The sequence below is a fragment of the Musa acuminata genome, chromosome BXJ3-11 (assembly GCF_036884655.1).
Source record: "Musa acuminata AAA Group cultivar baxijiao chromosome BXJ3-11, Cavendish_Baxijiao_AAA, whole genome shotgun sequence".
Lineage (NCBI taxonomy): Eukaryota > Viridiplantae > Streptophyta > Magnoliopsida > Zingiberales > Musaceae > Musa > Musa acuminata.
The window spans coordinates 11,438,599-11,464,704 of record NC_088359.1 but is presented as its reverse complement, the minus strand read 5'-3'; the positions used below and the strand labels follow the sequence as shown (position 1 = coordinate 11,464,704).

Sequence of the window (26,106 nt, the reverse complement as noted above, 5' to 3'; positions counted from 1 at the left end):
AAGTATCAAATCTTAGATTGAGTTTAAGATAGATTGGAGTAGGAAAGAAGGAAAAAAAAAAGAGTTTTCCGGGGAAATCGACCACAAGAAAATAAATATTGAAGAAATAAAAAAATTGATGTTGATCAAAGATGACGAATCTCGAAGCAATACGGATTTAAACGGATCTAGTTAATTGAGAGCAAACCCGACCCGAGCTGCTGCGATCCCTAATACAGAATTTAAGGGGTCGACCCGCTTCCAGGCAGGAACTCACTTTTGGGTATGGGGCGGGATCGTCTCACTTCCGAACGCCATCGAAGCCCCGATTCCTCGTCTTCCTCATCGCCTTCGTCGTCGTCTTCCTCTCATGGCGAGAGCTCCGATAGGAGGAAAAGGAAGATCAAGAAGGAAAGGAGTAGATCCAGCCGTCACAAGGAGAGCCGCAGGCGCAAGAGTAGCAGGCACTCTCGCAGCAGCAAGGCCGATTCACGGACGCGAGAGAACGAGGAGGAGCGACGGGAAAGGAGGAGGCACAAGAGGAAGTCGGAGCGGAGGCGGCGGCTGAGTGGGAGGGAATATGACGATGATGAAGGCGATGATTCTGATTATTCTCGCTCTTCATCCTCTTCTGGTGATGATCCTGAGCCTCGGTCGCTCAAACCTGAATCGATTGTTCGCCTTTTCCTACGGAAGTTCCCCAACGCCGCTGATGATCTGAAACAGGTTCTCTATACATCGTCTTGACACAAATTAGGTTTATGCTCGTACAGTTTTCTCTGTTTAGGGATTTGTTCCATCTGCTCTCTCTCTAAAAAGAACCGAAAAGAAAATTCTAGAATTGTCAAAATTACTGTTGAGACCTCAAATGTTGCTGCCGCTCCCTTGTTGAGCTTGCGAAACTGACTGTAAACCAAAGGAAACCACGGAATTTTGATCCTCATGAACCTAACTATAAGGATCCAAACTAACTTTCCTTCAAGAACTTCTTTTCTGGCCAATTTAAGCCTTATTCAGTTAGATTAATGTCAGTCTGATGTCGCTGGAGACACTGGTCCAGGCTAAATACTATCACTTCTCTAAACTTTAGAGATATCCAATGGAGTCAATGGATACCGAATATTATGATACTTAACTGCTCACTTATTGTAACCAATCTGATGGCTGCTAGGGACATCTCTTTCATACATGTGGTTGAATAATTTGGGCTTTTTAAAGAGTGGCCTTATTATCAGGATTTTTTATTACTTTTTGTAATGTTTGGAACTGTAGACCTTAGTCAGTGAAAGATGGTTCAAGTCTTGATACTCATTCATCGTTTATCATCAGCGTGAGGTCATTGTGGCAGGCATAGGCTTTATAAGTGGTATTACTGCTATCTTCAAACAGTGACTAGTATAATCTCTTGGTCGTTTCTTAGCCATGCACCTGTATATATTTACGCTGCTTAAAACTTGCATTTGAATGGAATTCTTGCTTATTGTAACATGGACTCCAATTTTGAAGGAAAATGAAGCTTCAAAAATTAGAAATTATCTTACTTCAATTGGATATCATGTCTAACATTTATTGATTTACATCTTGAATCCTAATTTCTTTTTCGCATTATATATATATATGTATATATGTATACATATATATGTATATATATATATATGTATATATGTATATATGTATATGTATATATATATATATATATATATATATATATATATATATATATATATATATATATATATATATATATATATATATATATATATATATATATATATATATATATATATATATATATATATATACATGTCTGTGTGTGTGTTTCTCTTTTCTCAACTGCTTTTCTAATATTTCTGTACCCCATTGTGGCAGCTTCTTCAAATGGTTGACAGTGGACAGGGTGTTGATGTTGGGGGAATTTCTGATAGGTCACTTGTGAGAATACTGAAGAAGCTTTTCCAGTCTCTAAGGCTCAAAAGAAATAATGGAGTTTATTTATTACCTCCAAAGGGTATTCCTACTTTAGACATTGTCGGTATGACATTATTGTCACATTTGAAAAGTAGAGACAATCTCTGTTCTATGTCTGAAGCATGTGATAGTCAACAACCTTCACTATCAGATCATATTCATAAGAAGGATAAAGCTGATAGTAATGATGCAAAATTGGATGAAGCACAAGAAAACCATGAATTACCTACTCCTGGAAGAAGAAGGTGATATGGGCTTCTATCGTTTGAAGGTTGTCCATCTTGAGATGGAGAACTTTGTTTTATTGCTTGAATTTTTCGGTTACCATCTTTGTTTTGCAGCTGTGCTATCATTCCTGTTATGTAGCCACTCAGAATGTTGTCTTTACTTTATCCTTTCTAATTGTGTTGGTTGAATTTACACCCACAAGTAATCACTCACTTTTTCTATGTAGGTTTGTAATGGACACTTAGAAGGGGAAACAATCCTTTTAAATAGTGACCTAAAATGGATTGTTTAAGACAACCAGATAATTAATTTAGTGGATCATGTTTTCCTACTCTATAATCATGTTAATTTTATAATACAACAAAACGTGATTAATAATGACAGTTGGTGTTACATTTTAGGCTCAATTTTGTAAACAATATTGATTCAATCTGGATCTAAGCTGCACCTTCTGCTGGATCAGCGATTGGCTTTCTCTAGGTCAAGTTCTGATTTCATAAGATCTCACTTAGGATTTGGAATTTATACTCAATGTTTAATTTGATTTAATGATTCCTAATCGTGAATCTGTGAACTGGCTACTGTTTCTGTTGTTGTAGTCTAGATTGATCTTTCAACTGATCATCATAAATGTTGCTCTCTAAAGTATGGTAGAATCTAGTATCTTATGTCATGTAGCAGGGATGATCTTAGGTCAGTGCTATTTTATGTCTAGGAATCTCATTTTATTGTTGGAAAATGATATCTGTCAATTGCTTTCTTTACTCTAGTTTCCCTAGGAGTTTGGTGTTTGGTTGTTGTTGGGTACTAGACTTCGAATTTTCACATACTTGTAGACACTAAAAGAACTGTTATAGAGCTAAGGTATATGGGTAAGTCACTAACATGATTGATCTAATGCTTACAATGACATGTATGTACCTGGATGCATCACAATGACTCATGCTAGTAGCTTGATGGCATAGTATGTCCTGACTAACATGCATTTGAGTGCTCGGCTTGGTGAACCTTGGTAACTGCAATAAACAGAATATAGTTGATGTATGCAGGTAAGCCACTAGCATGGTTTGATCCTATGCTGGTCGCATGCTCACATTGATAACCAAGGACCTGGATGTACCAGTGTCTCATGCTAGTATCTTGATGGCATGGTATGTCAGAACTAACATGGATTTGAATGCTCGATAAGGTGAACCTTGGTAACTGCAATAAGCAAAATATGGCTGGTATAATCTTTTCTTCTCTCTCAAGACTGGGCAACTTCATGGTTGAGGAAACCGATGAGGAAGTTGTTGAGTTTATTTTTTCTAAGATAAGACTTATCCTATATCCATAATTTTATTATTTATAAGTTGGATATTATTTAAATGGTTTTAAGCTATACCCATGCTCCATACTTCTAGTGATGGCGGAGTACCTGCTCATGTTTTGTGTGCATATTTACTGTTCTGTAGTTAGCTCCACTTAGTTTATATTAGTTGTATATTTTTAGGTGTACTAGCTACCCATTTATTCTCATTCAATTGATGATTTGGTGTGAAGGGTTCTATTCTTGGGGGATAGTTAAATCAAGGGTTTGGATCTAGTACCAATTGTTCTAGTTGGTTGCTTATTTAAGTTTGAACTCCAACTTATTGTTGTGTCGGCATTTTCAATAAAACTGTTTTGGAATTTTTATGCCCAACCTCTTTAGAAAACTGTTCTAGATTTATAAAACAGATGTCTTAGATTGACATAAATGTTGGAGATCCCTTTACTTGCTTTTATATGGTATCATTGGCTACTTTCATGCAAGCGAATTTTGGAAACAAGGATTTCCCATGCTGCTTCGCAATGTCTCTCTTTTAGTATGCTGGCAAGATATCAGCACAATACAATTGTTCCTACATCATATTATTCCAATATGGATACTTGATATGATTATGGACAAGGAGCACATGAAAGAAATGTTACTTTCTGGATGCAACATGGCATGTATAAATTTATAATCTAGGATTAGTGTAGGGGGTACATGTCACAGGCATTTTACTAGTCCCTTTTTTGGAAAATCAGCTCACTTTTCTTGTGTGTGATAAATTGTAGTGAACGCTCTTTGGCAGGTTAATTGGACCTGAAATGCCATCTCATGAATTATTGGCTGCTGCTGCTGAACTGATGGAGGCAGAGAGTTTGCTAAGGTACTTGAACACATGTTACTTCTCTTATGTTTGTGCCCAAGTTGGTCAGAATGTTTTTTGTTGTAGTATTTTAGTGAGTCTGTTTCTCATTTCATTGCCAATCTTGCACAATGGACAGCTAGTGCTTATTGAGTAAAGTGTGCATGTCAATTCAAGTTCTTTTAATACATTATAAAAATTTCCAGGGAAGCTCACCTGGAAATTGACAATGATATGCTTATTGGGCCTCCTCCACCTGCCATGGTTGCTGAAGCTGCATCTGCAAATGAAGCTGAGCGCTTTGAGGAGGTATGAGAAACTTCCTATCAATTTTCTTTATGAAGGTTCTCATTTATGAGTGTGTTGAACTGATGTTCTTGAATGCTTCCACATTTCTTTTTGTGTTAATTTCCTCAATATAATAATTCTTTCACTTGTTTGTAGGTGATCTGTAATATTTCCTGTCATGTTACTTAACATAGAATAATCTGACTAGATATCATATGCTCTTCTGGTTCTCTGCTCCAATTATCCCAATGATACTTTTGTGGCATGTCCATAGCTTCCTCATCCTCTTTATGTTGGACAGTTGCTTTCCGCACTTGGGAGGATGTATTCTTTCTGCAACAACACTCGTTAATATGATTTTCATCTAGTTGCACTCTCTTTAACTGGGCAGGACAGCACATTTTCTTTATGATTAATTTTCATTTTTTTTCTTCGCTGCATTTTTTTTTGTTGTTTTTATTTTGAACACCAAGTTTAAGTTGGTGTTATGGTCTAATTTAATTCATTGAAAAATGCCTCATGAAACTTCTATAATGGTACTTAGTTCCTTAACATCTGTCTTTGATAAAGAAAAGAACATCTTTCTTTGATAACTCTTAAATCTAGAGAGAAAGCAAAAAATTGATGCCATTTTGATAGGATTCTGTCTGGTATTTTCTGTTTTGAGGTGAGTTGGCCTCCTGCATATGAGAGAGAGAGAGAGAGGGAGGAATCATATCCTTGATCTTTTCCATCTTTTTTTTAATTCTGAGGAAGGTTGTCATGGTTTTCTTTCATTCTGAGGAAGATTAAATTATAGCTGACAATAAGGAATCCTTTGCTCCCGTATGAAATCAATCTCCATGTCTTCAAATAGTGTAGACAATTGCTCTACAAAAATTACTTTCTGCTGTCCTTTGTCTTTTTTCTCTTGCTGGTGCTGAAATTGTTGATTTAGGAGTCAAATAAAGCTATTATGATGGTATTAAAACTCGAGGGCTGCTGGATCTTCAAGTCCTTGTTCCATGTAGTGCTTTCTAAGAGTCGAGTAGATGCTGGCAAAGTCTGAATTGAGCCGACCAATTGCTGGTCCAGTACTCGGTCACTGATCAATTTTCATCAGGCTGAAATTTTACTATGCTGTAGATTCTTCTCCATGATTATCTGCAAGTTGTTAGGGCCTCTAGAAAGCACTTCCTGATATGGAGAAGATGGCGAAATAGGCATTGGAGCTTGCTTTGTCAGTGTTGAAGTCATAAAGCACTCAATTATTAGAGATTTTGTCATGGGCATAGGATTGTGATGATCTTTACATGTCTCCAATCAATTCGCCTTCTATTCTTTCTATGTGCATGGTGATGCTTTTGATGTCTTCATAAATCCTCCTCAACATGCATGTCAGACCGTTGAGGGTATTGTTTTAACTCAAGTAGCTGCATATTACATTGCTGTTGTGGTTTTCACCGTCACTGTAATCACCTCACTCTAAAGCACAATGAAAGGATATACCCCTCCTATCAGAATTCTCCAATTCAAGAAGAATTGGTCTTCGAATAACTAATAAATTAGGAGGATATACTAATAAATTATGATATATATATATATATATATATATATATATATATATATATATATGCTGTAGTAACGAAATAACCAACACCAAGTTAGCCTTTAGGGACCCTAATATGCCATGTATATTAAAAGAGGGTAGCTCAGTTCATGAGGCTCTGTATTGTTATGTAGCATGGTTTCAAATACTGTTCTGTAATCACTGGTAATGGGCCATAAAACTTGATACTTTCCTTATGTTGCTCCTATTTATTTTCCGTTAATGCCGAATAGGTCAGTATATTGCTATGTGTAGAGGTGCTATACCCATCCGAAAGGTTATTGAAACTGATATCGGACTGTTTATCAACAACTTGATATGTAGTAACCTATCTATTCCAGTATGCTATATATATATATATATATATATATATATATATATATATATATATATATATATATATATATATATATAACTAAAATAATTTTTTGAAAAAATCTTAAGGTCCCATAAAGTGTTTAGAATGCTCTAAATATTACTTTAATGGTTTAAAGTTTTCTCGACTCTGTCTATACCTTAAATAAGACTCAAAGATAGGAACATATAACTTGATTTATGGCTCTACAAATCTGAAATAGTATGGACGAAAAGATATCTGAAATTAACAGAAACTGAAAAGCCCTTGTCTAAGATGGGGGCCCTTATTGAGGAGTGTTCAGGTTTTGGCCTCTCGATAATGAAAGTATTTTATAAATGAGCCTATTTAAAATAACCAATCCAAAATAGTTGGAATTTACGACTTTGTTGTTGTTATTGTCTATTTAAAATAATGTGTCCGTTGATTGACTTTTTGTGGAATCTGTTAGCCATGCTTTGTCTCTATCTGAACTTGGATGAAATATCTAATGCTGATTTGTCTATTATGTAATCTATCTGTAAGTCCTCTCTTTATGCTGCTATGAAATATATTACTTGTCTCTGAGTGCAAGGTCTCGGGCTGAGCTTTCAAGAATTTATACTTCAGCAACTGTTTAAACTTGTTTTGTTATTTGAAACAGTAGAAAGAAACGCATGGTCGTTGCCTTACGTTAAGATGTCCATTATTCTTGCTTGTACATTATCTTGTCATAACTTATACACTTCAATACTTGAACCTATAGAAAGTTCTTGTACGAAGCTGTGTTCCACCATTCAGAATATTTTCATACTAATCTTATTGTGGGACAGAATGAATCATGTAGCTGCCTTGATTGTTTCCAAGAGTAGAAAAAATGTTGGTAACTTATTTGGTAGTTAGACAAGACCATGAGGTGCAGATTTTTGCCTGAAAATTTATCAGTTACATTGTGGACTTATTGTGGTGTCATGATTTTGTTGCTTGATTTGAAAACATTCAAGTTAGTAGTTTGTTAGGTGTCCGAAGGTAATTAGCTTATGGTGATGCGGAATTTGCATGCCTGCTATTTTAAGTCATGGGCAATGATTCCTATAATTATGGTGTATTATTCAGGTAGCTCGAATTGTTGGTGCTGATGTTGATAAACCATATGACATACTTGGTGTCAACTGGAAGATGTCCTCTGATAACATCAAGAAAAGGTGAGAAATGTTGTTTGCCATCCATTTTCTCTTTCATATGATAAGGTCAATATAATGGAATTTCTGCTATTATTTTAAGCTGTATATCATTTTTTTTTAATCTACTGTAAGGAAACTTTATGAAAACAAAGAAAAGACTCTCTCTTGCATTCTGTGCTAAGGATACAAAATGATATCAGATGATGATGAGAAATATTTCTATCTACTCTTTAGTAAAAGTGAAGCTTAATCTGCCTTCTGAACAGTTACTCTTTTTACCAACATACATCCCAATTGGTTATGCTACTTTAAATAGTTGAAAAGGTAATCATATTCTTTCTGTGGAGTATCTAATACATCTATTTTCTAGATACTGGAAGTTATCTCTCATGGTACACCCAGACAAATGCTCTCATCCTCAAGCACACCAAGCATTCGTGTTGTTGAACCAAGCCTTCAACGATCTACAAGATCCTGACAAGGTATTTCTAATGCATGAACATTGCACAATCACTTTTTTGCTTTATGTTTGTGTGAACAAAGGTGTGGGTGGGGAAGTGCTTCTCCGAAAAGCATCACCAAAGCTTATTTTGTATTGAAGAGGAAAGTCATATCCTTCTATTTCTTTTAGATTTGACAAATAGTTTGAAGGTGGAAATCTAATGCAAACACCCTGGTCATGCATATATGCATAAATGTAGGAAGATACAGATATAGATACATAAAAATAGGCATACATACGTATGTATATCTAATGTTAAAGTGTAAAAGTCTATACTGATTGTTCTTATTTAGAACCTTAATCATATTAACATTTTTATTGTGTTCTCCATATGGTTTCTTACAAAATTTGTGAAACCATACTGATATTGCACTAATACACGTCTTGGGAGGAAGTTTTGGACTTCTAATTGAATTAATTCTGTGGCTGTAGAATTAATTAGGTGTTGGTATAGGTCATTGGATGCATGTACAGACCTGCACATATGTGCCCTGTGTTGCAAAGGATGTAAAGTTTATATGCTAGATTATAAGCTAATGTTTGGCTTGTAGATGCTAGGAGGATTTGGTTACAGAGCACTTGGTATATTAAATTCAGAAAGTACTTGACTAATTAATTCCCAATCTACATAGTCAATGTTATTTCTAAGCATTATGTTCCTTGACTCTGTTCTTGACTTTCAATAATCAATTTCATCGCCCAAGAAGGAATATAGGTAGGGATGTGATACAAATATAGTAACAACCTGGAAATGTTTGCTAATTAACACTCGACCTGCAGATGCATCTCTATACCAGTAGAACAATGATATAATTTTTGTTATGAATTTTTGAACCTTCATCCTATGTAATTATGTAATTGCTTAGAACCCTGTGAAGGAGACAGTAGAAATTGTAGAGTGAGCATTATGGGCTAAAGTGAAGTTCTGAACAGGATTTTTTCATGACTTGCAGGATTTGTCATTGTAGGACTTGTGGTGGACACACTTGATATTTGTAAAATCTGGGAAATAGTTGGGTAGAACATATGTGCTATTTATTGTTTTTTAATCTTTAACTATTTGACGTAGTAGTAAGTATTCCCTTTAGATTTCTGTTGCAAGCTGCATTTGATTACTAATGGATGGTTTCCAATATTCTATGAACATGATGTGTGTATAACTATCAAGAAATAATTTATGGATGGTATGTCCAGTCTCAGCAGGTGAATGAATTGCTTGCTATGTGACATTGACATGTGGACACAAGTGTGCCACTAAGAAAGAAAAAGAAGGAATGTGATAAAGGAAGAAATTATTGCCTTTGTCATCAGATTATTACATCTGGTGGATGGATCACAAATGTGACAGTGACAAGCAGATGCAAGCTTGTCACTGATAAAAGGAAAAAGGAATGTGAGAGGAAGGAATTAGAAGTTACGAGGGAAGATGGTCATACATCGAATTGTTGCTTGGTTGTCCAGAAGTTTTAAAGCGACTTTCCAATTTTGTTGCCTCAGATTATCTTCTCTTATTAGTAAAATCCTGGGTCCATAGCCCCTTTCAAGTGTGACTTCTCTCGTTGTAGTCACTTGATAAATAGGGTGAAAAACCCTAATGCTTCTAATTCATAAAAAAAGTGGCTACTTTGGTCCACTGAAATCTATGGTTTACTGGTTCACCAACTCAGGGAGGCCTAAAAGAAAAATAAACAAAACCAAGATATTTTGTCCGAAAAGCTAAAATAAGTTGTTCCTCATGTTAATTTTCTTTTCTAATTTTACTCCTTACATTCAAAGATAACATAATCTGCATAGTAGATACTTACAGCAGGACTCCGAAACCCATGATCTCATGACTGTGTACAGAGTGAGACCTCTTGTGCTGATTGATATATACCAAAACTTAGCTTGGCCATGGTATTAGTTAGTCGACATCGGCATGCCATCTAACGAGTCTTCACAGAATTCCATGCCAACTGAATACTATGCGTCTAGTAATTTTCTTCTGAATTAGCTTAGAAATCACATAATTAGGACTTCAATGATTTTGACCTCCGTTAATCTCTTCCAATTGATCTTGGAAGCATGAGGTTCTGAAAATTGGATTCTTTTCAATGAATTAATTCTCCTTTGGTGAAAAACTGATTTGCCTGGGCATGAATGTCTGGCTCTGATGTTCAAAGGATATATACGCTAGGGCATCAAACATTACTGACATCAACCAGTTTTGTGCCTATTCAAGCAACTTGTATTATTTTGGCTAGTTCAGCTTTGCCTATTCAAGCAACTTTTATTATTTTGGCTTTAACATGTTGGCTCTCTAATGGAGCTATTTGAGGATTACTGACCAGGACAGCTTTAGAGGGCAAGACTTTTAGCTGCAAGTGTTACGTTTGAGCTCTGTTACCATGAAATTTGCTCAGTGCTTTCTGGATGAATTTCAATTCCAAAGTTTTGTGGTATAAAGTTTTGTTTTCCTGATAGTTAAATGAAAACTAAGAAGCCTATTGTGACTTAAAAAAAAAAAAGACACACCCAGTACATGAGGCTCCTGCCAATACGAGGTTAATATAGGTAGCCTTACCTTTAAATATTTAAAGAGGTAGTTTCAGTGACTCATAACAGCCTTACCTTATATATATATATATATATATATATATATATATATATATATATATATATATATATATATAAACCTAATAGTTAAATGAGGACTAGAAAGCCTGTTGTGACTAAATCCTGTTCAAACATGACTCAAATAACTTGATGAATTTAAGCAGGCACTTGGACAGTATATGGTCCTTCTGCTCAGAATTTTACAATCATGGAGACAGTATATGAACATGCCTCATAAATTGATCCATTAGAGAGTATTGCAATCAAATTGGTTTCATATTAATTCAAGACTCTACATGGAACCGGACAGAACTAGTTGGTCCCTGTCAGTTATTAACTTGATTTTATGCCATGCTCTGAGTTTAATCTGATTGGAACCCAGCTGATACTTCTTGTTTTGTTACGCTAGACATACTTACCAGAGCTTAATAACTTGGTAATTGAGCAGTGATTGACCAATATTTTGTTAGTGATAGTCCTGAGTCAATCAAACATTTGCTCTAATCTTCTATCATTCTCAGTGTAAAAGGGATGCTGAAGTCCGTTTTACCAAATAGATATTATTTCATGTCTTCTAATTTTGAATTTAGATTAGTTCACATTCCATCCTGATAAAATATTTTGACATTGAGCACATATTAAATGGTTGAAGTGCTGATGATCTTAATTTACTAACTATGGAGAGGAAGAGTAGACCTAAATTAGGAACGATGATTGTCCAACCATCTCTTTAAATAAAATTTGTATTCATTTGTTGGAATATCTTATTCCTATTTCATGAAACAGGGATTGTTTTTCTGGTCGACACAGGTTGACATATGCTGTGTTGGAAGGCACACTAGCATATTGAGTTATGCAGGCAGTGCCTAAACATGGCTAGGCTAAATTTTGGTATGTGATGGCTAGCACAGGAGTTCTCCTTAAAGCATGGCACAATGCCATTCCATGATAGATGGTGGCATGTCCCATGCCATGGAACACAAATCTTGATTATGTCTAAGTTTTAAGTAGTTGATATCTCCTGAATATGATAATCTTGTTTTCTTTATTCTCTGTATTTCTTATTTAATGCTTATAGATATTAATTATTGTTAAACTTTATTAAGTGGAAATTGCAGTTCTGTTCTCATACCTTACACTAAAGTGCCGTTCAAGGAGCCTATGAGTATTTTCATGTTTAGACATTCAACAAATATTTCTTATGAGTTGCAAGTTCATTAAGTTGCAGCCATTTGCTTGTTTTGCAGAGGAAAAACATTGATGAGAAAATTAAGCTTAAAGAGGAAGAAGAGAAAATGAAGGTATTTTTTTCAAGAGTAAATGCTTGTTGATTGTCATTTAACTTTTTCTCAGCTTGAACTCATAGAGCCTTTTTTTTCATTGTGGTGCCTGGTTGCATCATAGAGAAATTAATTTGCAGATGCTTGATCTTTCAAATTTTTAATAATGCAGAACATATGCAATCTTGCAATATGGTCCTGCAAAAGGATTGTTTCTCTTTTATTTATCGTGCATAATTTTGTAGGTGGAGTTGCAAGCACTTCGAGAAGCTGCACAATGGAGAAAGTTGCAAGGTTATTATTTGCTTTCTTGTTACTTTAGATACAGTATTAAAGTGTGATTATATATTCAAAAGATTTGTAATTGGTTAATATTTAACTGTCTAACCTGAATTTGTGATTTGACATTGCGGCTAATTTACCATGTTTTTCATTGTAGAATCGAAATTATTCACCTGCTTTTACCAATGAGGCCCTAGATGAGCAACCACGCCATGTTTTTAGATTCTCCCTTTCTCTGAGCCTTAGTTCGTCTTTGTAGGCACATTTATTTTTAATATTCAATTTGAGTCAACCAGATGGAGACTTGGAGAGGACAACATTTGTTGGTCCTAATTACTATAATGAACTTTAATCACACGGGATTTCACCCTACAGATTATTTTTTGCTTATTCATAGTCTTGCAACAATTCTAAAAAAAAAGTCTTGCAACAGTTATAATCCATATTTGTGTAGTTGTTACCTGATGAGCAACCATGCCATGTTTTTAGATTCTCCCTTTCTCTGAGCCTTAGTTTGTCTTTGTAGGCACATTTATTTTTAAAATTCAATTTGAGTCAACCAGATGGAGACTTGGAGAGGACAACATTTGTTGGTCCTAATTACTATAATGAACTTTAATCACACAGGATTTCACCCTACAGATTATTTTTTGCTTATTCAGTCTTGCAACAATTCTAAAAAAAAAGTCTTGCAACAGTTATAATCCATATTTGTGTAGTTGGTACCTATTTAAAAGCTCACAGCAGCAGGCATTATGGCCTTGACATGGAATATGAACTCAAAGATGGTCTATATTTGCAGGTATATCCATTGACGGTGATGATGAGCTCCTTGCAATGCCAAAAGAGGCACCAAAGAGGGATGAGTGGATGACAACATTACCTCCTGAAAGAAAAGTAAGGATCTTTTTCGTTGTTATCCCAAATGATTTTGGTGTTTTAATCATCTTCATGAATAAATAACTTATTTTTATATTATTCAACAGCCAGGAATGAGTATGCAATCAACTTCATTCAGTAGAACCACGAAAGAAGGCCGAGGTGATACTAGCATTTGGACTGACAGCCCCCTTGACAAGGCACAACAAGCAAAGCAGAAGTATGCCATTACTAATCGTGTGCAAGTTTGATCATATTTTTAGTTTTGATATATTTTCTCCTTTCTAAATGGAATATTATCACAGTATCACATAACTTGCATGAGTTGACATGTCACATGCCTATAAATTTCTTTTATAGAATATGCCGAATAAAGATAAATGGTAGAGCAATCCTCAATTATGAGTTCTAATAATTCATTTTTAATGGCAGATGTGTGATTGGGTATCAATGGCAACTTATAATCTCTATTACGTTGGGAATATATGTTAATAATACAAGTAATTTGTTCTTCTAAATTGTCCTAGATATAATTTTAGGGAAGGGTTGTCTTGCTGTCAGCATGGGTAGACATGCGCCAAGTTGTACTGGACATGTCACCACATGGTCAAGCCTGTGTTGGCCGTCACAGGTGGCTTGCCAATTGGCAAGACCTGGTATGTACTGTGCTTAAAGGTATTTGCATGTCTATGTCTTGTGCAAGAAAGATATTGGCGCACATACCCAGTGACACAAACTTCAGTCCTTGGTTATAATTGTTGCATTCGCAAATGTAAGTTGGTCTTCATTTTTCCAGATCTTGTATCTTTATTTCAAAATATGCATTTGCATTTCATTCATCTACTGTACATTATAGAGGTTGTAATAGTTAATAAATATTATGAAGGATGACAGCAAGGATCATGATGGTCAGATGAATGGCAGTGGTTGAGAGGGATTGTAGGATGAGCAATAGTAAGCGAATGGTCTCGTTAAAGTGGGGTGGTGGGATGGGCAGTGGTGGTTTGTAGCAGAGGTGATGGTTAAGAGGATGTGGTTGGGAAGAGTGACAAGAAAGGTGTTGGTATGATCATGATGGGTAAGGTGGTGGCAGTAGTTGAGAGTGACAATGGTAATGGCAGATGACTATGGCAAATGGGGGTGATCAAAATAAGATGGTTGGAGTTGTTATTCATGAGTTGCAATTAGCATGTAATTCATGTGTGAAGAGTTTAGTTGCACGTGCAAACACAGTACAGGGTTTAACTTGCAATTGCGAATGCACTTTGTAAATGGATGCAGACAATAAAAACCTAAATTTTGCTAAAATGCTTACATTTGCAATTGCGGCATTTCCATATGAATGTGGTGAACTTTGGTTCTGTAAATTGCTTGTATGTTTGCAGTTTTCTGTATTCTTTTTACTAGAACTTGTTACTTTTTTTGTGTATCTCTGTGCATGTGTGTGTGAGGGTGTCTTCTAGTTTCTAATTGCTGGTGATGTTATTTGCTGCAGTTATTTGGAAGCATATAATAAAGCTAAGGCTCTTGGTGACGTAGAGGATGAAAGGAAAAGAATGAGTAGGGATGCTGAACTAGTTGACAAATATAATGCTTCTAAACGCTCGGTATCACTGGTGCAAAAGCACCGAGAGGAGAGTTCTCGTCCAAGGAAGAAAGTGAAGCAGCCTGAGAAAGAAGAATGGGAGGGTATGCACCCTTGGAAACCTTGGGACCGTGAGAAAGATTTGACAGCTGGTCGGAAAAAGGTCAACTTTGATTCTGAGAACATGGCACAAGGGTTGGCTTCTCGCTTTTCATCTGGAAATATTCAGAGGAATTTCCTGTAAGCAAGATGTTATGGTGATTGTTTGGATCAATATTGTTCTGTGAGGTCTCTGCTGAATGACGAAGCTTTGCTTGGTCTCAAGGCATCTGGGATTTGATGGTCAAAAGCGGATGAAAGTAGGAGGAATCCATTTCTCTAAATGGTATTTGTTAGGAAACGATCACGAAATCCTCCCAGATTCAGATCCATCTTGCTAGGTGATGTGAAGTAAAGATGGATGTAAAATGACACTTAAATGATCACAGCAGATGTTCTAGCTTTTCATCTTCCATATAGGTTGGTCGTGATCTTCTCTGTACTGCATTTTATATTCAATTTGTAGTGAAACAAATCCTGTAAGTATGAACTATCCGCTGGTGCTTAAAAAAAAGGTTTACGTGCACCTGGTTTGGTTAGAGGGAATGGTTTGCATGCATGGATGTTCATCCTTCCAATGCAAGCTTTAATTTGTTCTGGTTTCTATTTTGTGCCAAATTCAGTGCAGTCAGATTCACACCCACTTGCTCTATAGCCAGTGTTAATGTAAACTTGTAACTCAAAGAGATTGTGATACATGTTTGCTGAAGCCTTTAATCATGGCCCAACTGATATTCAAGGCTTTACTGTTCTGAGTTACTTGGATTTTATTCAAGGCTTATGCGGTACGTTTGATTAGAACATGTATCAATCAATTTATTTTTGTGGTTTTTGCATCAATGTTGTTGTGGGTTCTAAGTATTTGTGCTTTTGATTGAATCAGAACTTTAGATTATTTGTCAGATAAGTCATCACATGGTCATTCAATATCTTGTTTGTTTGGAAGACGATTACTTGAAATTTCACTTCCATGACATGATCCCATTTGGTCATGCTAGCCGTGCTACCACTTTGAACCTATCAAGAGTATATTATATTAGAACATGCTTCCGAAATAGAGTGTTTTCCCCTATTAGTTTTCTTTCAAATACGCCCCTAATTAACATCTACTTAAAAACTTAGGCTAACCTCTATTAAGCACAAGTTGGCTTAAATTTAAAAAGATATAATCTATATAAAATATTGAATATCTTTATTGGATTTCTATAATGTTGTCGTTTTGAATGTCGACTAAGCTATTGGTACTAATAATTCGAGGGATTACTATTGCATTTCTCCAATACCTGCTCTGAAATGCTTTTGATGGCCTTGAAGTCGGATTTATAGGGGTTTCTGAAACTTCTGACTACTGTAGCCAAAACTTCAATTCAATGCTCAACAAATCTAGGGTGCCACAAAGAACCAGATTCGAAGGAATTCAAAAGGCAAATGATGGATCTTCAAGTTTATAGCTAGCTGCTAGAAAGGAAAATATTCTTTATTCAATTAGTAGGGGACAATGGCTCGGTGTGAAACACGCAACGTCACATAGCCGCAAGCAGACAACTCGTCCAAGACATAGTTAAGAGACCACTGGTGCAACACACCACACTACAGCAAGCAGACAACTCTTTCCGATGCAATACTTATTATGTGATGACATTATCAGAGGAATCAAAGTCAAAATTGGCAAAATTGCTGACGCTTTCCTCTTCTCCTTCAGAGACAGTGATGCCCTTAAATCCAAGTAGGTGGTAATGTTAGTCCAGTAGTAACAATATGACAACACTGTTGGAGAAGGTGGTCAGGTTGTTGATCCAAAGTGCGTAGTGTTCTCCAGTTGAGCTCTCTTTTCTGTGAGTTTGCATACAGTACACAAAGAGTTGTCATAAATGGAACTCCGATTGCTGTATTTAAAAGAGTGATCATGATCCCTGGAGCTTGTTTGCTTTTGTTCCTGAAACAATGCTGGTTTCGATCGAACGGATAAACAGCGATCGATATTTCATGTGAAAGGTACACGACACACAACACTGTTCGATGCAGAGATACACGGAAGCAGAATCTGCACAGAGGTCGATTCAATTCGTCATTTTTTTTTTTTGTCGAGATTCGGATTATTTTTAATTGAAATTATCAATTAGATGATATGATCCATATATACATATATATATATATATATATATATATATATATATATATATATATATATATATATATATATATATATATATATATATATATATATTCATCCCGTCATACCACGTGTCTGTCTCTTCTAATGTGTCTCCTGTCATGAGCTCCATTGGACCGGTCACCCCCCAATAATGCCGCGATGCGCCGTGGGAGGGATCCAGTTCCTAAGGTTCGTACAAAGCGTCGCTTCCTAATCCAGTAATTGTAATCCACGTGTGACAATAGAGTGGAATACGACAAGACGTGTCGTACTCTAAGAAATGAGCCAAGCACGGGATCTGATCCTGGGGAAAAGTGACACCACGGGATCCGTCGGACCAATCCCCAAAAGATTCGGCCTGCTCCAGTTGCCACGTGCTATCCAGTAGTCACGTGCTCTGCGACCCCACCCCACTCCATTTTCAATGCGATTTTTTAGCCAAATTATATATTATTATATCTCATCCCTTCTAATTTGCATGTTTTCCCTTAAATATATGTTTGGCTAAGAGAATAGTAGAGATATTTTAGGTTTGTTAATAACCAAATAGTATATTGTGGGGAGGTATACGTGTAAATGCCTGCGTTGGAAATGCGCTCGAAATCTACCCGCTAGGTACTTACCATCTGATTGGAGGAGATAGATTCTTGGGCCCCAACCGAGCATCCGATCGCAGGGGGAGTAGCTGAGACGGGTAAACAACTGATATGCTCCAATCGTTCGTTTTTCGTCACCGAAATTATGTCCCCACAGATCAGGATTACCCATTCGCCAGGGCCCACCTGCTCTACCAATTGGAAATGGATTCTCGCATACTTCGTCTGCCCTCTAGCTAGTGCGTTTGCATATAATTTACTATGCGGACACATGCAAAAAGGGCAATCCTATGCGGCCTCCGTTGGGCGCATCGTCCACCCTCCGCCTCCAACCTCCCTCTCTATAAGTAGGGAGTCATGGAGGGGAGGAAACATCGCACTGAGAAATAGAATCGTAGAGCGCGAGTGTGTGTGTGTGTGTGTGTGTGTGTGAGAGAGAGAGAGAGAGAGAGAGAGAGAGAGGGGTGGGGGAGAGCGGAGTTGTCTTATGGTTCTTTTCTGTGGCTGCAGTTGATGCAGCAGAAGGGGAGGGTTAATAATCGCCAGTCTCGGAGCTTCTCTAGATCTCGCCTCGCCGTCGAGGGATCTTAACCATCTCGAATTCCCTGCATTCCGCAGCAAGAAAGAGAGATTATTGTCATAAAACAATGTCTTCTCCTACCAATGCCGTCGTCAATGGTAAGATCAGAGACCCGCCGTTGCTTCTTGTTGGTCGGATGAGACTGCTTCGGCCCTAAAAACATATTATATTTTCTTGAAATAATGGTTTCTTCTGTCAATGGCGTTGTTGATGGCGAGATCGCATGCTGATACTTGCGTTTATTCGACGCATTTTCCTCTCTTAACGGAGATTTTGTTGTGACATTGTGGAAATCGTGGCAGGGGGAGAGGAGCGCGAGGTCCAGAAGATCTACTGGATAGAGCACTCCAAGGAACTCACTGTGGAGGCGATGATGCTCGACTCCCATGCCTCTGAGCTCGACAAAGAAGAGAGGCCCGAGGTATAGGCTTCCTCACACCATTCAAATGCTTGATCTTTTTCCTTTTTGCATTTTCCCTTTTAGTTTTTCTCTCAATATGTCTCCTTGATCTATGTATTTCTCATTCTGGCAGCGTTCGAGGACTTGAATTTTAGTTCATGCGGAAGCTCTTGAATTGAACTTTTGACTGGATTTTGTTACTAACAGTACGATTGTGCATTTGTAGGTGCAAGTCAACTTAATAATACATTAGCGTGCTCCCTTCACAAAATAAAATAAAGCATAAGCTTGGGGAACAAGTGACTTTTTTAAAATAGATGGACCTTATGGAATTTTGGCAAACGTTTTGAGTGTCACCATGCAACAGAGAGAACGTTCCATAAAAATTATGTTGTTTGTTATCATCACCCAAGCCTTTCCAGCTCATAATGGGGTCCCTATCAAACACTAGTCCAACAAAAACTGAGAAAAGTCCAAAGAAGATCACATAGAAAAGGTGTAGTTTCTGACAAAAGATGGTATCCACAAACCGAAATTACATGGATAAACCACAATTTTTTGTCAACAAGCGTAGTTTCTGACAAATGATTGTATCCACAATCTGGATTTGTTTTGTTTTGTTTTGTTTTGTTTCTTTTGATTTGCCACAAACTGAAATTAGATGGACATCTAGGAAAAGATAAGTAGTTCCTTTTCTGTTTTGATTTCAACCTCTTAAAAGAGAGTATTGCTATGATTTCAAAGGTTTGGCCGTTTCATGTGGATCGCATCCATTCAATAACAAAGTCAATTATCTCAAAACGGGGAAAAATATCTCCATTAAGTAAATACTGCATTCTGATCTTCATTGATCAAAGCTGTTAGTTGGATCTAGATCAGTTATGACAAATCTGGATCTAGATCAGTTATGAACAACTGTGGACAGAGATCAACCAGAACCACAAAAACATTAACCTTGACACAAGTTTTTATTATATGTTAAATTATTTTATACTCGTTATTAGAATTTGAATATTTTAGCTTCAACATGGATTAGCTGTGGTGCATAAAACACAAGTGAAAATTATAAATTTTCACTTAATATTTCCTATGGTCTTCAAGTCCAATTAACAATATATGGTCATTACTTTAAACTCATTAGTGCCCTAGTATGGCAAATCTACAAACAAGAATGTCTTGCTTTAAGGCATAAAAGGCTTTTTTGGCACTCGTATCTGTTTGATCTCATCAAACCAAAAAGAAAATAGTCCAAAACCATCTTAATTCTAATGTATGGCTTGAACTCTAGAAGTAGAGAAACACTTCATCCTGAAAATAAAATGACTGAAGGAGCCAACAAAAAATAATTGCCATGCTAAACGAGATCTACGTATTCTTTATGATTTTGATGTTCTAAAAATATTAGTCTTGAACTGCAGATATGGGACATCTGAAGATCCCAAATTAACATCCCACATGTCACATACAATTATATATACCATATTATTTTTCAAGTTATAAATATAAGTCTTTTAGTTTTTTCTATGGATCTTTTCAGTGTCATTTTATGAATCATCAAATTTGAGGTTCATAGTCTCTCATTAACCATCAAAATTTTGTGAACAATGTTTTTAGTCAGTTGCTAATTGAAAACTTACATCTGCAGAGTAATATGTAGTCTTTGCAAAAGAAGATTGTGCTTTCTCTCTTTCTCTCTCTCTCTCTCTCTCACACACACACACACATATATATATATATGTGTGTGTGCGTGTGTGTGTGTGTGTGTGTGTGTGATGTATGTATGTATGTATGTATGGATATACATACATACATACATACATATTGGAAAAGAGTGGTGGTTTGTGTCTTTGTGACAACCCATGTTCTGGTCTCTAATATATATTATCATTTTCTAGGTCCTGTCTTTGCTTCCACCTTACAAGGGAAAGTCAGTCTTGGAGCTAGGGGCTGGCATTGGTCGTTTTACTGGCGAACTAGCTAAAGAAGCTGGTCATGTTCTGGCTTTGGACTTCATTGAAAGTGTGATTGAGAAGGTATCCTAGCCAATTATCTTTCATCAAGAATATGTTAGTACAATTTTGGATTATTTCATTGTGAATATTCTCATTTTCTTGTTTGTTGCAGAATGAGAGTTTGAATGGGCACTATAAGAATACAAGCTTTATGTGTGCTGATGTATCATCTCCAGACTTGTCTATTGAAGCAGATTCTTTTGATCTGATATTCTCAAATTGGTTACTAATGTATCTTTCTGATAAAGAGGTAATATGCATTCTTGTAGATATCTCTATCTTCTAATGTTGTTATTCTCATTAATATTATCTGCTTTTGAGATTTTGTTTATCATACCTATGTTCACACGAGTTTATATATACACATAATTGGACACATATTTGAGGTGTTTATATTTGTCCTCTGAATTTCTAGACATTTATGCTTTCCATGCTTACTTACCATTACTGACAACATTGGAGCATTTGAACATCTGATCTTTTCCAATATCTACAATTTGCATATATATCACCTCCATCAATTTTCATTTTGCCAGAAATATTCTGCACACCCTTAGCATGCAAAAGACTCCATATGCCCCAGTTGATATGGGAATCCTTGGAAATAACAATAGTTGATTTGAATAATAAGTTATTTGGATATTATCACAAATTTGTAGAAATAAGTGTGCACTGACTTATCTGATGCAATCAGTTAATCACAACATACAAAAATGAAATTATTGGTTTGACGTGATTTCTAGAATGGACGTCTTATCTTTAGATATTCTACATAGTATATGTATGACATCCTAGTTTATTACTAGTCCACAGGAAACTCTGTACTGATTCTTGGGAGACAAATTGATGAGTTGCAACATATTAGTCCATTTCGGTCAGAAATGAACATAAAATTATAAATCTTTGGTACTAAGAGAATTTATATACCAGTTAATATGGCCACTTCCAACATCCCTTAAATTTCTATCTTGACTAGCTTTTTCTGTTTTCAGATTTATTCATGGAGTTCTACTTATCTTTTGTATGTTGAAAATGAATTTATTTCCTCTGTAGACATCTAAAAGTGCTTATATTTTGCATAGGTGGAAAAACTGGTGGAAAGGATGGTAAAATGGCTGAAGGTTGGTGGTTACATCTTCTTTAGAGAATCTTGCTTCCACCAATCCGGTGACTCGAAAAGGAAAGTCAACCCAACACATTACCGGGAGCCAAGTTTTTATACAAAGGTAATTCATCTACTTTTACATTTGTTTATTGAAATCTTCTGCTCTGGCTTTCTGAACTCTGATTCGAGATTAGTGAGACTAGATCTAAAACTATTAAGAGAACTAGTCAAAATAAAATTGAATAATTATGTTGAACTGCTTAGAGAGTATCCCCCTATACTATAATTGATCCATACAGAGGTTTTTTTTTCTCTGTTCTTTAACCTACTTGAGCTTTCTTATATGAGTTCCTTCACTTCTATAAGGGTGTTTTCTTTCTTCCCTACATAGGATTCTTCTTCATATCATTTTAGTTTCAGAATTGAGATTTTAATGCAGGTTTTTAAGGGGTGCCATGCGTATGATGTCCAAGGAAACTCCTTTGAACTTTCTCTTATCACATGTAAGTGCATTGCAGCTTATGTGAAGAACAAGAAAAATCAAAATCAGGTAGTCTTTCAACCTTTACTCTCAGATATTGTTTCGATGCTTTTCTGTCAACTGTTTCTTATGTGCTTTTCTGAAAAATGTAGATCTGTTGGATATGGCAAAAAATCAAGTCAGATAATGACAGGGGTTTCCAGCTATTCTTAGACAATGTACAATATAAAAGCAGTGGAATTTTACGATATGAGCGCATCTTTGGAGATGGTTTTGTGAGCACGGGAGGAATTGGTTTGTGCAAATTTCTTTTATAATTTTTTATTTGACTGATGTGCAATCATCACTTGTTTTTATCTCTTAGTACCAACTTTTTTTTAATATCGCCTATAAAGGTGAAGTGATGGGATGACTTTTTTACTTTTTAAGCAACCATAATAATGTACCCCATATAAGTAAATCTCATAGAAATCTTAATAATAGCTATGTCATATAACTGTAGTTGTTAGGTAGGCCTATCGTGAAGCCGAAGCGATGGCCTAGGCTACTACAAAGTAGTCGAAGACACTTTATAATTTCCGAATTTGCTGTTACATTAACATTGTTAAACTGTCCAACTATTTTCTGAAAATTAGTGTTGCAAATTCAATATACCTTAAATTTAATAATTGTAACACTGATATTGGAAGCTACTTGAAACTTGAAAGATAAATTATAGTTGGAAAAGGAATAAAATTGAAAAAAGACAATACAAATATCAGGATACATTATTACACCTATCCAATTTATATACAAATGTATATGTTTGATGCCATGTTATATTCAACAATTCCATAACCAAAAGCTTAGTTATTGCAATCACTTAGAGCTCATCCGGATAACCACATCGCTTAGGGATTGCTTGAAAACTAAACTTGATAAGAAAAAATCTTTCTTTTTTATCTTGGATCTTAACTAGCATCAAGTTCATTTTGTTCATTCCTAAGTTTAGGATGATACTAAAGAAAATTTGGATGTACTTGTGTCAGCAACTGTGTTTGTTTTAGCCTCATGTGAAAGACAAGAAGACCTCTTCTATATCAAGAGTGTTACTCCTGCTTTATTCATTCATTTGTAGATAATTTTCAGCACCTACTGCATGAGCATCTAGAAGTTGTTCAGTTGTCTTTGCAGTTTTTCTGTAGTGCCGGTCTTCCTTTTTTTCTTATCAGTTTTCCATTGAACAAACATCCTCATATCCAATCATAAAAAGTTCTGTTGGCAAATGCTAATGCTTGCTTAGTAACTTCCAAAATGCCTTGTTGCAGAGATAATGTTAGATTTATTTGATAGAACAGGTGTCTCTTTGATGAATTTGCTTGTCTTAAATATTGGAGACAGTGTTCAATCCTCATCTCTTGTACTTTATTCTTGTTTTTCTTATTTAAACTTTTTCATCAGAGACTACGACAGAGTTTGTGGCAAAGCTTGACCTTAAGCCTGGAAAGAAGGTCCTTGATGTTGGATGTGGCATTGGGGGAGGTGACTTTTATATGGCTGAGAACTTTGATGTAGAAGTGGTTGGGATAGATCTTTCGATAAATATGATATCCTTTGCACTTGAACGTGCAATTGGACGCAAATGCTCAGTAGAGTTTGAGGTTGCTGACTGCACAAAGAAAACATATCCAGATAACACATTTGATGTTATATACAGCCGTGATACAATCCTTCATATACAGGTGTTTCTTTCATAATATTTTCTATCATGTCATATTCTAGTGCTTAGTATTATAGTATCTGCATGTGCGACATGATCTGTAAGCTATAAACCAATATTTGGCACTAACTAGACAGATGATTCGAATCAGAAGGCAAGAACTGGGTTTTTTTATCGTCCGGTGAAGACTTTTGTGCTGAAACTTCTTAACAAACAAGTTATATGCAACTCCATTAACAAATAGAGCTTTTGATGATTAGCATCATCCTGCAAGATTTTTTGTGTGGAATTTGCAATTTGATATTTCATGAACTCATAAAATGTTAACATTGGTCAACAGACATAGCAACCTTGTTACTACCACCAATAAAATGCATTCTTTTTATAACCTGGTTGTTCCTTTTTTCTAAAATGCAATTAAGTTGACAGTTGATAAATTTGGCTGTTTCTTCAGGATAAACCATCATTGTTCAAAGGCTTTTTTAAGTGGTTGAAACCAGGGGGTAAGGTTCTTATTAGTGATTACTGCAAGAAATCAGGGACTCCGTCAGAAGATTTTGCAGCGTATATTAAGCAAAGAGGGTATGATCTCCATGACGTCGATGATTATGGCCAGGTTAGCTTCTCCACTTGACGTTCAGCTGCATGCTTTGTTGACGTACCTAGGACAAAAGCAATGGAAATTGTTTATCTTGTCAGATGCTAAGGGATGCTGGATTTCATGAAGTCATTGCCGAAGACAGGACAAATCAGGTTCTACTCTCTCTTTGTACAGAATGCCTAGTTGTTTATGCGTAGCATCATGCATGTTCATATGCAGATTTATCTCTGATAGTTCAATGATTACCAATACCGTAACTAACATTCTTTTCCTTATTACAGTTTTTAGAGGTTCTTCAGAAGGAACTGGATGCTGTCGAGAAGGATAAGGAAGCATTCATACATGATTTCTCACAGGTGACTATGCTTGAAAGTGCAGAAGCCTGTATCAAGTATTGTCTTTGTTTTTATTGCTAAACAAAGTTTAACACCGGTAATATTGAAATGCAGGAAGACTATGACGAGATTGTGAGTGGCTGGAAGGCAAAGCTTAAGAGAAGTTGGACTGGTGAACAGAGATGGGGCCTGTTCATTGCGAAAAAGAATTGAAATGGAACTACAAGTAACTTGCTAACGTGGTGCCCGGGTTTAATGATCTCTGTTCATGAGAAAAGCTTTATGTTCAGCTACTTGAACTTTATTTCAGAATTATGTTCAAGCTGAATTAATCTGCCCTAAGACTGGATGCTGTCAGTCAACCCCAGGATTCTTATATGTAGTAATTGAAGTCCCTGAGACTGTGTGCTGTTAGTCAACCCCAGCATTGTTATTATGTCTACTATTTGAAGCATGCTAGCTGATGGAATCTAGTACAATGCCTCTTAATATTTTCTTCTTTTTCTTATTAATGCACTTTGAAATTATGAACTGAACTTTTCCGGCAGCAAGCCCACTTGAAAGTGTCAACTATGTGAAGCAAGATATATATTGGTATTTTAAATGGAACAATGATTTCTTTGGTCATGGTAACTTCATCATTTTACATTATCTAAATTCAAATGACAGCATTAGTGAGAAAAAAAGTATCTGCAGTTCATATAATATATTAGTTATTGAAAGGTTTCATATGATGTTTCAGTTCAATATGTATTTTACCAACCTTGAAAAATATCTGATATGGGTTTTTTTTTAGAAATGCAATTCGTCTTTTTAAAAGCATAGAAAAAGGAGTCAATACCTCCTTAAAGAGTTGAAGAGGCCGGCTAGAGTTAGAATGTTATTTCTTAGAGAAACATTAGGTGTTATAAAGGAATATGAGTCCTATTAGGAGTTGTTAGGAGTCTTGAGTATGAGTACTATTATGAGTAAGGGTTTAGAAGCTTTATAAATAGTCATGTATTCGGTCTTTTTATAAAAGCAATAAATGAATCTTTTCTGTAGTTTTTGAGCAGCAATTTGGAGGAAGGAACCCCTATAGAGTTCCAAGAAGGTCGATCTCCTAAAGAGATCAATCCCGAGCTTAGAATCTATAAGGGTTCAAACACTTGGTATCAGAGCAGTATTCTTGGCGTCTCGCTGCCCTTCCTCAGCT

The 26,106-nt window shown here is 36.0% G+C and overlaps 2 protein-coding genes across 3 annotated transcripts; both read left to right on the top strand.

Moving 5' to 3' along the window:
* The first annotated feature begins 233 nt into the window (after positions 1–233).
* Positions 234–15,693, top strand: LOC103972760 (uncharacterized). Of its 2 annotated transcripts, XM_018821123.2 has the most exons (12): positions 234–705; positions 1,849–2,011; positions 2,099–2,192; positions 4,275–4,352; positions 4,538–4,640; positions 7,658–7,746; positions 8,096–8,207; positions 12,070–12,123; positions 12,348–12,396; positions 13,187–13,281; positions 13,371–13,483; positions 14,759–15,244. In XM_018821123.2, the coding sequence occupies exons 1-12, from the start codon at positions 265–267 to the stop codon at positions 15,090–15,092; spliced, it is 1,725 nt and encodes a 574-aa protein (XP_018676668.1). In that variant the 5' UTR covers positions 234–264; the 3' UTR covers positions 15,093–15,244. The 2 variants fall into 2 exon arrangements, with proteins under 2 accessions (XP_018676668.1, XP_009385383.1); XM_009387108.3 differs by having other exon boundaries at positions 1,849–2,192; positions 14,759–15,693.
* A 2,454-nt stretch (positions 15,694–18,147) lies between these two features.
* Positions 18,148–25,410, top strand: LOC103972761 (phosphoethanolamine N-methyltransferase). The gene is made up of 12 exons (XM_009387109.3): positions 18,148–18,376; positions 18,581–18,699; positions 20,574–20,711; positions 20,803–20,940; positions 21,773–21,916; positions 22,235–22,345; positions 22,429–22,570; positions 23,717–23,997; positions 24,430–24,591; positions 24,675–24,728; positions 24,858–24,932; positions 25,026–25,410. The coding sequence occupies exons 1-12, from the start codon at positions 18,346–18,348 to the stop codon at positions 25,122–25,124; spliced, it is 1,494 nt and encodes a 497-aa protein (XP_009385384.2). The 5' UTR covers positions 18,148–18,345; the 3' UTR covers positions 25,125–25,410.
* The last annotated feature ends 696 nt before the right edge of the window (positions 25,411–26,106 follow it).

Bases quoted from the DNA above. Each gene is read 5' to 3' on its own strand.
- LOC103972760 (XM_009387108.3), top strand. From the start codon at position 265: ATGGGGCGGGATCGTCTCACTTCCGAACGCCATCGAAGCCCCGATTCC. The intron at 7,747-8,095 runs GTGAGAAATGTT...TCTATTTTCTAG, and splicing joins TCTGATAACATCAAGAAAAG to ATACTGGAAGTTATCTCTCA. The intron at 13,484-14,758 runs GTATGCCATTAC...TATTTGCTGCAG, and splicing joins GCACAACAAGCAAAGCAGAA to TTATTTGGAAGCATATAATA.
- LOC103972761 (XM_009387109.3), top strand. From the start codon at position 18,346: ATGTCTTCTCCTACCAATGCCGTCGTCAATG. The intron at 18,700-20,573 runs GTATAGGCTTCC...ATCATTTTCTAG, and splicing joins ACAAAGAAGAGAGGCCCGAG to GTCCTGTCTTTGCTTCCACC. The intron at 23,998-24,429 runs GTGTTTCTTTCA...CTGTTTCTTCAG, and splicing joins ATACAATCCTTCATATACAG to GATAAACCATCATTGTTCAA.